At 44.4% G+C, this 12,625-nt stretch overlaps 1 protein-coding gene across 3 annotated transcripts in view; it reads right to left on the bottom strand.

Annotated features, from left to right (window-relative positions):
* Fez2 (fasciculation and elongation protein zeta 2) overlaps window positions 1–11,169 on the bottom strand; it is a 38,585-nt gene extending 27,416 nt beyond the window's left edge. For 2 of the 3 annotated variants that reach the window (XM_026786028.1, XM_005360784.3), the window contains exons 1-2: window positions 10,883–11,133; window positions 6,775–6,883 (exon numbers count right to left, since the gene is read on the bottom strand). In XM_026786028.1, coding sequence (XP_026641829.1) covers window positions 6,775–6,883; window positions 10,883–11,133 — 360 coding nt within the window. Of the gene's footprint in view, window positions 1–6,774; window positions 6,884–10,882 lie in introns of all 3 variants that reach the window. The other variant, XM_005360783.3, reaches the window with a different exon arrangement.
* Between the last annotated feature and the right edge of the window lie 1,456 nt (window positions 11,170–12,625).

The following is a 12,625-nucleotide window of genomic DNA, read 5'->3' as shown; positions in this document are numbered from 1 at the left end:
ATCCAGTAGCTGTTGCCATGCCTAGGGTACTGTATCATTAAGTAGCTGTTGCCATGCCTGAGGTACTGTATCATCCAGTAGATATTGCCATGACTGGGGTACTGTATCAAGCCTTGTCAATTTCCCTTATGCCTACCCAACCCAATATAAACAGCCCCTTTAGGAATACTGAGTTTTGTATCAATAGCAACTGAAAAACTACCTGGGAAAGCAACAGAGTCAAGGAACGATTATCTAGCTAGCTGGTTATGAGTCAGTCACCTATTGTCACATGACTATTCTCTTGGTGAACAGAACTAAAATTAGAACTCTATTCTCCAAGAGCAATTAGCACACAGTGAGACAAGGGGCAACAAGGACTGTGGAAGAAAAGAAACGTGCCATTACATTACATAGTACATCATTAAGATGGTCTAGTAATCAATTATTATATTATACAAACGGCCAAGAAACTGTAATCTGAAATTTTTAAGTAAATAAATAAAAACCTTTAGAATTCAAATGTGCCAAAATCAGAAGCTTTTTGAGAAGTAACACGATGTCACCAGGGGGAAATTCCTCATATTTATGCTGTGCTCAAGACACAGGCACATCAAAAGTATTACATAAAATTGCCATCAGACTATGTATATAAGGTATATGTGACACAGAAATGTAATTATGTTTATACCTGGATCCCATCTCCATATCTCAGTACATGCCTACAAATATCCCAATTTTTTAAAAAAAAATCCAAAATCTGAAACACTTCAGGCATTTTGGATATGGAATATTTGACCACTTATAAATGTAACATTTAGCATAACTAAATTAACACATTTTAGGCAGGTGTAGTAACTCAGGCCTGTAATGCCAGTAAAAGGCTGAGACAGGAGGATCAAGTCAGCTCACAGCCATCCTAGGTAACTTAGTAATACTCTGTTTCAAAATGAAAAGTACAAGGCCAGTTAAAGATCTAGCGCAGTTGTAGACAAGACCTGTTTAAAGCCCTGGTTCAAACCCCAGTACTCAGAGGAAGGGAAGTTCATCTGGAAAAATGATTTTATTTACTAGTACATAGGATATATTTAAACTTCAGGATACAATGAAGCGGATGCAGGTCCCTAGAGCCTTCCCAGTTCTTTACACAGGAGTTTTCAGATGAATGTCAGCCAGGGTAAGGCCAGTGAATGAAAAAGGCATAGGAAGGAGCCACAGGCATGCTGGTTTCCCATGGGAGGGTGGGAAAGCCTGCTGTTCACCAGGTCTACTGTCAGTATGTAATTCCCTGCAGACCCTCAGGGACAATGTGCCTCCTCTTTCTGTTTCTCACAGTATCTTAGGCCAGGAAAAGCCTGGCAGCACGGACTCTGACATACACACCCCGTGAAATTTCAGAACACCATGTGTCAAAGACAAAAGAAAAAGAGCAGACAGAAGAGTCGGAATTAATACATCACTTTAATTTACAACAGCAACAATAGATGCCAAAAACCAATCAATGCCATTTCCCTGTTCAAAAACAAAATCCATCCTGGAGCCTGGAATCGAATGTCCAGCCAACTGAACAACTGGGCGGAAGCTAAAAATAAAGACATTTTTAGATGTGCAGTACTCAAAGAATTTACCTTTCCTGCACCCATTCTCAGAAAGATACCCACAAGAGACTGGGGAGGAAACGGCAGACAAACACAAGGGCAGAGACAAGGCAGAAGTCAAGGTCATTCTTGCGATGACAGAGGACATCAGGGAAGGTTAGAGAGAGAGCAACCCATTCACACTAGAACGGCCACTGCACAGCCACAGTTGTCTACTCAGGGTCTCTTAAACTGTCTACTTGCCACCCCCTTTTAACTCAAAAAATTTCACATGCCCTTGTATCTATATAAAAAAGAAACCATCTACCAATAAGACATTAGGAAATTTAGAAATGTATTTTACAACATTCCTTTTGGTAGAGGTGTATTTTTCCATGTAATAAGAATAAACCAAATCTGTATACTAGTGGAGTATATGTTTATTTTTACATACCAATTAAACCTTAGCTGAAAATTTGATACCCCCAAGACACAACCTATCTTCAATGCTTTTCAGACTCAATCAAGATTTTGATTTAATTTGATTTTTTATTTTATTATTATTATTTGGTTTTGGTTTTTCGAGACAGGGTTTCTCTGTGGTTTTGGAGCCTGTCCTGGAACTAGCTCTTGTAGACCAGGCTGGTCTTGAACTCACAGAGATCCACCTGCCCCTGCCTCCCGGATTTTTATTTTATAATCCTCAATGCTAAGAATGCCAAATATATAGTACAAAGGAGCAGAAGCATGTTTAGGGCCATTCCAGTGACTATTAAAAACCCTGTTGCAATCCTAAGCCAAAATTCGCTGAACAATTTTTGATGGGAGCTTGTTAGCAACTCAAACAATAGTTATTTAAGTCCAACATTCTGACACATTACAGTCTGAAGATACACCGATGTGATACTTGCCTGGTTCCGAACAAAAAAAGGAAAATACTACGTCCTTGGTTTCTGTAATCAAACAATTATGTTTCTATAGGAACAGAAGATTTGGTATGCACAGTGCAAACACTGCAATGCATGTTTACTGCAACAGTCCCGGATCTGAGCCGAGATGTCACAGGTGGCACATGCAGGGCAGAGTGCACAAGCTGTGTTCAGAACCAAGGCTGCAGTAAAGTCTTGCAGTAAAGGTGCAGAACAAGATGCACCAAATGAACATTGGCAGCAACACCTAAGATTCGTTACACACTCCATTTTGAATTGATCTGGGATATATTCAGAAACTGTTTACTGCAGTCAGCTTTCTTTCCTGCCCACATTCACTGACACAGCGCCAAGTGGGGTCAGATTGAGTTTACGAAGCTGGGGTCCCGCTAGCACATTATTGAAATAAGGTGTATGTCCCTGCGAGGCTAACTGACATGTGACTGTGGTAAGTATGCCTCACACAAAATGTCAGATGAACTTACCCGGGGATTCTGACAGGCTTACACTGGGAGAGCAGGAGAAGGGAAAGTCTGCCTGTCAGTTAGAGCTGGAAAGTGGGGGACAGTAAGAGCGCAATTTCATCCTCTGGGGAGGCCAATGCGCAAAGTCCGTGAGAAAGAAAACTGAGTCAAAAGGTTATCTGCTAGCACAGCAGCTGACGGTGGCAGCAGTGGCACTAGCCACCGAGGATGTGGGGCAGGAGCAGCCCTCACGTCTCGGCCCCGTAGTGCTTGCTACTAAATGATGGCAGTTACTTCTGATAATTAATCCCAGTGAGAAAGGTTCAGAGACTAGGCTCTTCATGAGAGTTTGAGTCCACTGCCATAGAAACAAAGTGCGGGGTGGGGGAGGGGAGCTGGCACGGTCACAGTGTGATCAGAGCATACAGGATGACACCCACAGTCAGTATTCTCACGCCGCACACTCACCTGCCCCATCATCCTTCCCTGTAGCTTGAACATTAGAATTTTGTTTCCTTTTTCTTCCCTGGCTTATAAATAAAGTTTTAATTTTAAAATCACTGTTAAGAAAAACATCATCATATCCATCCTCTTTCTACTCTGGGAGATATCAAGATGCACTAGAAAACAGACCCTGTGGACCAGGCATGGTGGGCACACCTAGGATTCCAGCACTGGGGAGATGAGACAGAAGGACTTCAACTTCACCCCCAGCTAGGTAGCAAGTTCAAGGCCAACCTGGGCTACTTGAGACCCAGTCGAGACAGGAAGATGGAGAAGAGGAGGAGGAAAGTAACATCGATTGTCCCCAAGAAGGAAAGGGAAGGTCACGAGAGACACTCCAAGCCAAAATGACGAAAGCATTCCAGCACCCAAGCACAGTAAGCAGGAGCACTCATCTAGAACAGGTTCCAAACACACCAGAAATGCAAAAACACTGCACTACAAAATTTCCATGACAACAGAAATAATGATCCCAGATCATCTTTCCGGAGGGGGAACCAGGCCCACTCCCCATTTTCCCCCACACCAGGGCTGAGAAAAGCTAGCCCCTGACTGACAAGGGGCTCCTCAGTCACCCTCCCAGAGAGCAGACTGTGCCTTCCTAAAGCCAAGATTCCCTTCACTCCTCCCAGGCCTGGGTGAGGCACAGCTGATCCTACCGTGGCCCTGCATTCAACTGCACACCCAGCAAATGGAAAAAACATGCCCATAAAAGAATGTGGAATGTGCCAGGCTTCTAGAAAGGACCCAACAAATGTGAAAAATGTGTGCCATGACCGTCAGTGAGAGAAAATGAAATCTAACTGTTGTTTTCCTGAATATTGTTAACACAAAAAAGCAAACTATTCTCTTATTCTTGAGAAAAAAAAAATCCCCTTAAAGATCCCATTTTATAAGGAGGATAGTGTAAAGAGTACTTTCAAAAGCCAAATTTTACTCAGTCGTGGAAAGAAAACAGCACCGACATGGCGATGATGATACCACTTTCCTAGGCTACATTTTTCCTAACCGTACAGCACCGGAGTCCCACGATGGCTCCGCCCTGCCTCGTGCACACCAGGTCTTCAGGAACGCTGTGCAGAGATGACCTTTCTGGGGCTGGAGCTCTACTCTAACTCTGTCAGCAGAAGAGCCACAGCAAGGCACGCCACCGACCAAGTGATCCTCATGTGTCTATTTGACCTACCGAGTCTTCCCAGGTAAAGCCTTCCACACCAGTCCCGGTATTAAATGGAAAGTCTTTACTCGTCACTAGCATGGCCACAGTGATACTCTGACACTACAAACAGCATCCGAGGGACACAAAAGGAGTGGAGTTACAGAGGAACAATACGAGATTGATATTTTATTCAGTGAAGTCGGGTAGGAGTACTTGAATCATGGAGCTACTGTGCTTCTTTTCCAAGCTATGAAATGCACTGTTTTATGCTACTTTTTTAAATGTCAATAAGAAAATATACTCAAAAAAAAAGAAAATATACTCATGAATCCTTTCAATTAAAAAAATTAAATTAAAACAAGGCAAAATTTCCATCATGGTTTCTGACTTCAGTCTCAGTGAAAAAGTGGAAGTCTCCGTTCATCTACTTACTCAACAGACAGGCTACTAAGAGCAGTAACAGAGTCAGTTACTAGAAAGTCACAATCTAATGACCGCCACAGAAACATGATTAGTGAGAAAGCACCGTGATGATTTGAAAGACACATGGACGCTGCCCTATTGGGACTAGCACCCAAGAGACAACAGGGCTAAACTCACTGGGACAGAAAACAAACCCTGTAAAAGTTCACATCTCCGCAGGGCTCTCCAGTTTCTACACAGGAGCATGTTTTCTTCCGCGAGAGGATTTAGGCCATGGTGAAGAAACCATCTGTCAGTGATGCTGTAGGTGGGGTTTCTCCCATCTGAGAGGCTGGATTAAGTGTCCTTTAGAGACCCTAAAATTGTCTAATTCCATGAGATCAGCAGAGGCTAAAACAGTAATAGGAAGCTTCAGAGAAGCAGGGGAACTTGGACAAAGTCCCAAATGACAGCTAAGCCCTAAATAAACAGAAGATGGAACAAAAGCGATCTAGCTCTGGTCCTGTTTAGTAAATGTGTGTCAGGTCAACCTGCGAAGCCTAAAGGAGTTAACGACAGGAGGAAGCAGTGAGGCTGGTTAGCTACGAAAATTCATGAAACATTAACAACACTGCTTACCACACTGACAGCCCCACAGTATTACGTTCCCTGTGATCACACAATTGCACTAAATGAAACAGAGTGCCAGGGGATCTGACATGCGTTCACACTGCTCTGCTGAAGAACTTAGAACTTAAAACGGGGTGAGTCTGAAATTTAAATAATTTGGCTATTTAATGGAGCTCTCTCTGTTAATGTCTACTGCAAATCATTCCTTCCCGGCCCCTAGTCATCACACCACTGTGTTCACGCTTGTCACACAAGGCATCTTCATGTGACAATATCAGGATGGACATACATTAAAACATCAAAAATCAGCAATGGGAAGACATCCGGGTGCTAAAGTGGGGAGACACAAGCATGAGGACCTAACTTCAGATCCACAGCACCCACATAAAAGCCAGGCACAGTAGGATGCAACCTATAATTCTAGTGCTGGGCGGGGGGTTTTGATCCTACTTAATGTGCTGGCTTTGTGGGAGCCTAGCCAGTTTGGATGTTCACCTTCCTAAATATAGACGGGGGGGGGGAGGACCTAGGGCTGGCTGGTTGGCCAGCCAGCCTCGCTGAATTAGTGAGGCCCAGATTCATAAGACAACCTATCTTAAAAGGTAAGGCAGAAAATGACTGAGGTGAATACCCAATGCCAACCAGCAGATAAATGCACACGAGCATTCACACACACATATACACATGAGTGTACAGATCATACATGCACACAAAAAGTCAAGAACAGAAATGTCTTTTGACGGTTCCCTAATAATCACAGAAATATACGTGGTGCCCAGCATCACTAAATTACATTACCATTTACTCCCTACTGATATCCTAATACCCACAAAATATGTTCAATAAAACAGGAGGATTCTGAGTGTTCTCACTCTATCACAGTTTGGTTGTATAAGCAGAAGGAAATGGAGATCGTTGGTGACAGAATTTAGCAGCCATGCAAAAATGAACACATAAGGAACGGCAAGATCGCACCAGCAAAGGGACAGTAGTGGATCCAAGGCGGCAAGAGGAGGCTGGACAGCGGCTTGAAAACAAGAGGCAGCTCCACGAGCTTGTGCTAAGAGATGCTGCCCCTACTGTCCCACTATCAGCACTGCTGCAGTCACTGGGTCCAGTTCCTCACTTACCCCTTTCTCTGAGAGGTTCAGAGTAAGCAAATGCAAAGCCCTCGTACGGGACGACTTCCAGTCTACCGGCATGACATTCCCGTAATTATCGGTCAGGGCATTCCAAATCCTTAAACAGAAGAAAACAGCAGTCAGTGAAATATAACACTCCACGTGGCTTTTATTAAAGATCCAGTAAAAGGACCCAGTGTAAAAAATTGTTAAAAATTAAAATAAAAAAAAAAACAGAAGGTGCTTTGTTTCTTAGAAAAGCAACAACAAAAGTCATGAAAAATCCTAATTGGACTGACTATGTGCAGGACATTGTTCCAAGAAGTTTACACACACAGAAGAATGACAGAGCACACACACACACACACACACACAATAAGTAACTAAATGTAAAAAAAAAACAGTGTAGCTAGATAAATGAAGACACAGACACACACATACACACGAAAAAGTCATTTAATCCTCAAAAACATTAGAAGCAAAAAAAAAACCTACATTAGAAGCAGAACCCTTTATTACCCTCATTTTCCAAGTGAAGAGCCAGGAAACACGGACAATCTCAGGACTGTCTCCAGAGACACAAAGCAAACATGCCGTGCTTTCCAAAGACATGCTATATTCTCTGGAGCAAGGATTCCATCTCAGTGTGAGAACAGGGTTTGATATCTATTTGTAATGTAACAGGGTAAGAATTGAGGCTGAGGAGAGGGATCACAGTGCAGGCAGGTTACACAGTCAACACAACTACCCATCTTATCAAACAGCATCTGAGTTCGGGGGTGACGGGGTAAAGTGAAGGGACATTTGGCTTGGACTCAAGAAACAGAATTGTATATTCATTTCCCTTCAAATAATGAGCCAGTCTTTGGCAAGTTCCTAACCTGCCTGGGTATCAGTTGCCCTGCTACAAGATGAAGCTTAGACATGAAGTGGGCATCTTTTCCAGCTCCAACATTTTAAACATTAATTCAAACAAATCGTATTGAAAAATATTACAAACCACAATGGACAAAGTCAGCAGACTTCATGATCAAAATTCAGGGTTTGGTATCAAAATAATCATCAATGTAGTACAACATGATGTTTTATGGGATATCAGTAAGACAAAATTTAGTTAGGGCAAGAGGGATTAAACACTACACATCTGAGCTACTTACTGGGAGACAACACTAACTGTCACATTTTTTAAAGTTAAAATGTATAACAGGTATCTAATTGTAAGAAATAAATCATGAAGTATTTAGATAAGCCTCTTTTATCCAAGTTTGTCAGCAATCAATATGCAAACAACCCTAGCAAGGACAAAAACGTAACAAGGAAAAGAAACATACTTGATTTAATAAACAAAATTCTAAGAAAAAAAAAAAAAGAAGCTGCCAGAAGTATAAAACAACCCAAGGGGTGTGTGGCTTCCAAAGCCAAATCAACCTCAAGAAAAACATGAACCCAAAAAGCTCTAGGAAGCAGGGTCTATGCCCCTACAAATCGGAACCTGGTGTTCTCCAGTGTCAATGAACCAGAACTGGAGGCAAAGGCAGCTACTTGCTGAGTCTGACCATCCTGGGCCACAACTTTTCAAACACTAACTGACTATATACCTAACCCTGGCCAAGGACACAGACTATTCTAAAAGGTGAGGAGGCCCAGGTTTGGAGGAGTTGCTTTGCCTGTTGGTCACACCCTTCTTCAAAGAAGCTACAAGACAAAGACAGTGGAGTTTCTCTCCAGGAAGGAGTGTCTCTGGGCTCCAGCTTCCAAGAAAACAGGACTGTAAACAAGGCAGCCACTCTCCCTCTCCCAAGGTCAGAACAATTGTAGCTGGAAGGACATAAGGTCAACTTCCCGCAAAGATTTCCAGAATTCTCTAGTCAAGGTGTCTGAGCTGCCTTGTCCTTATCACAAATATTTGACCTGTCATAAACAGCTGGTGGGAGAGCTCCCTCCCAGCCAAAGTCCTGTAGACAGCGGCTCCAGGGGACACTGTCCTGGCCATCCTGGGTCACAGTACAATCCATACTGACAGAAACTGAAAGCAAAGCTCAAGGAAGTTAAGTAAAAGATCCAAGTCGTGGCAGCAATCAGGCAAAGGGATTTCCCTACTGCTGAAAGAAGCTGGAATGGACCCTACAAAGCCCAAGTACACCAGAGGGAGGAGACAACGGGGAGTGAGCCCTAGCTCACAGGTACTCTTACTAACACACCACCTACTAAAAAACAATCAGGAGCAACAGGGGCTACAGATGAAGCCCAAAAGCTAAAATGTTTACCTAGCCTGGGCGAACCCTGGAATCAAACCCCAGCACCACAGAAAAGTGGGTGTGTTGGTGTGTGTACTCTGGTAATCTTGCACCAGAAAGAACGGGAGTTCAAGGTCAACCTTGGCTACAAAATGAGTTTGAGGCCTGCCAGAGCTACCTGAGGCTCGAACAGGAAGTCAAGGTCAGCCTCAGCACAGGGCAAGTTCAAAGCCAGCTTGGGCTAGAAACAAAACCGGAAAAGCAACAAAATAGCTTAGACTTTACAGCTATCTCTAAGTTTGAAGGGCAGGCTAAAATAAACTTTGCAGAATATCCAGCTGAAGCAAAAATAGGTTTTCTAAGAATCTTAGGACAAGCCACATGCATCAGTTTTAGGTAAGTTACTCATAAATACAATTTTAAAATCCAGAATATGCAGCAAGCCTCAACAAAGTGTACACGAATCTACACATACATAAAGCTATCTTATCTTTGGAAAATTCCACAAAAGTCACCTTTTGTTATGCACAGCACACCTATCTCTACATTTAAAATCCCATCATAAGCTTACCCCTCCTGTGCCCCTGGGCAAAAGAAACAATAAAAAGCAATGGTGTTGGAAAATAGCTCTTCAGCCACATTTACGGGTGTCCTCTCCCTGCTCTTTCTTGACAAATCTCAATTCCTTGAGGAATTAAAACTCTTTTCTTAACAGGAGTCCTATCATCATTCAAGAATTTCTCACACAGCTTGGCCGGTAAAGGTGCCTACAGCCATGGAGACCAATGATGCTGGGGAGCCACATGGTTGGAAAAAAGGAAGCACCATCCATGAGGGGTCCTTTGACTCCAAGGATGTGCCACCGCACTGGAGAGCCTTGCTGCACCCACCCACGCTCACACAAGTACTCACAAACAATTAATAAAATGTAACAAAAAGGTTTCTTTTTCTAACTAACCTGTAGTCCCTCCACCGCTCCAGTGCTTTGGAAATAGGTCCCACCCAAGCCTTCTGAGAGAACTCAGTGCACCTAGGGCCTCCTGTCTCCCTACAAACAAAACACTCTAGCGCGCTGGCTCTCACCATTCTCTTAGTTTTCTTATGAGGTAAAATCATGGTCCATAATCACAACTTTCACTTAACCAAACAATGACTGGGGTTTAAGTGTTTAAATAAAGTGCTCTCGTCAACCCTTGTGAACGTTCTCATAAAATTAAGTCACATAAAAGATTCTGTAGCCATTGCCTGCCGTGCACTAACTAGTCTTCCCAATACACTACCGGATCCTTGACATTAGTAACTGCCACCCTTCACTTTTTTGCTTCTGTGGCAGTTTGCTCTTGCGGTCCCAACAGACTTCTGAGACATCAATGGTACCTCACACCCCTGCACCTTTGCACCTGACTCCATCAGGATTCAATTTGCGGGCTGCTTGCCCTATGAAGTCTTCATTCGGACATCCCCTTTGAAATAATTCTCCTATATCCGGTACAAATATCTATCAAAACACTCATCACATCCATAAAACATCCATTTAACAGACCTATGTCCCATCCCACTTGGTGTCCTACTTGGAAGGAGCAATGCACACTTTGGTCATGCCCAGTGCCAAGTACTTGGCAGGGGCTTTAACAGAAGTGAGTTGAATGAACGAATGACCCGCCCGTGCCCCAGGAGGCAGCACACAGGGGTCTGCAGGAGGGTTCAAGGGAAGGCAAAGGGCTTTTAAACTCCAGCCGGCCAGGCCAGCAGCTCGGGGCGGGGCTGGGAGCTGCCGAGGAGGAAGGAGGGCGTGGGGCGGGGCCTGCTCGGACTCCCGGTGGCGGCGGGGGCAGGGCGAGGTGGGGGCTGCTCCCGCCCGATCCCGGGCCCGCACTCACTCGTCGCCTTGCAGGAGGCTGCGCTCCGTGATGGGCCGCACGGTCGTCCGCGGGGGCTCGGCGTCCTTGGAGGGGCGGAAGCACAGGCTCAGCTTTTCCTCCAGGCTGCAGGCCAAGGCTGGGAAGCTGTCGCCGCCCGCGGGTGCCCCAGCTTCGGCCTCAGGGCTCGCGTTACAGTTCTCCTGGTCCTGGACGCTCCGGGCCGGCTCCTGGAACTCGTAGAAATCCTGCCAGTCCCCGTCCGCCGCCATCGCGCCCGCTGCCGGCGCGCACCCCTCCCCGGCAGACCGGCCACGCCCTGTCGCTGTAGGGCCACGCCCCCTGGTGCCGCCCACTCGTGGCCACGCCCCTTGGCCTTCTGCTCCGGGGTGTGTGAGTCCTAAAGTGTCCCCTAGAATCTTCTGGTGTCTTTTGGAGCTGACCACTAGTTCCCAGGGAAAAGGAGGTCTTAACTGAGTTGAGTCACTTCCTATGTACTTGATCATTTAGAAAAAAGTTCCCTCAGCGTCCCTGTCTAAAAGTGGCTAAAAAGGAAGAGTTTTTTAAAACCTAGTGTTAGATTTTTTTTTTTTTTTGCCCCAGGGTACCTGTCTCGAAACATTCCATCCAAAATGACAAGAGTTACTGGGAAATGTTTAAACGGTAACCAAAATTCGTTCCACGAACATATCTCCCCCACGTGCAAAGCACACGCAGGCTGAATAATTAGGTGAGCGGATAGTCTCAAAGTACTGAGTAAATACCCACCTGGTTGCCATCCGTGGGCACTACCTTATTACTAACCGTACCTGGACTGTTAAGGCGAAGTGAAAATTAAATTCTGTAAACGTGTGACACAGGTATGGGAAGTTTGTTTCATGGATATAGATAGCTTCTCTGTTTTGCAAGTTGAAAAGATTTCTGGAAGTAGAGAGCAGTGTTTGTAGGCAGTGTGACTACGCTGTACCCTGAAGATGGCTAGGATTATAGTTTTGTTATGTTCATTTAACTAATAAAAATTAGAGGAAGTAGATATAAGCAGAAAATGCCCAGGAATTGAAAAGAACAGTATCTCTTCAAATGTGTCATTTAGAGGGTGATACATCATTAAATAATGTAGTATAAAATTTATATGCACACGTACTCAGGATTCTATAAAAATTTATGAGCAGTTCTATCCAGAGGGCTTGTTTTTATATATAATTAAATAAAACAATGGATACAAAATGCCTAATAAATTACATAACATACAGTATCCCTCCCGCACCCCCTCCAGGCAGAAGGAGGTGGGGCGATGGCAAGTGTCTGAAGTCATCCAATAGGAGACCCATTTCAGCACAAGTTGTGGCACCACCCCTTCCTTAGACTCTTTTTGACTCAACCAGCTTTTCTCAGAAACTACTGGCTTCCAAGTTCCGGTTCCTCAGCCCTCCTTGTGCTTAACGCTCCTCCCCTCAGCCAAATTTGAGCTTCCTACCCTGGCTTGGAACTGAAAATGAGAGCACCAGCTTAAGGTGTAGACAGTCCACTGGCACAGAGCCTCTGAGGAGGAAGCAGGTCTCCTTTAACCACCTCATACAGACTAGTTCTACCAACTGGCTCACTCAAACTTCATTATTTTATGCCTATTGTTTTCTTCCAGCTCCTAGAAGAGACCCCATGAAAATGAACATGTGTAAAGGACGTTGTTCGTTTGATAGATAAAGAAAAAATAGCTGCTGGGAGGTGGTGATGCATGGCTTTTATTCCAGCACTCAGGAGGCA

This window comes from Microtus ochrogaster, linkage group LG3 (genome assembly GCF_000317375.1).
Source record: "Microtus ochrogaster isolate Prairie Vole_2 linkage group LG3, MicOch1.0, whole genome shotgun sequence".
NCBI classification, from domain to species: domain Eukaryota; kingdom Metazoa; phylum Chordata; class Mammalia; order Rodentia; family Cricetidae; genus Microtus; species Microtus ochrogaster.
Note: the sequence above shows the minus strand (reverse complement) of the source record. Positions and strands in the feature narration are given on the sequence as shown.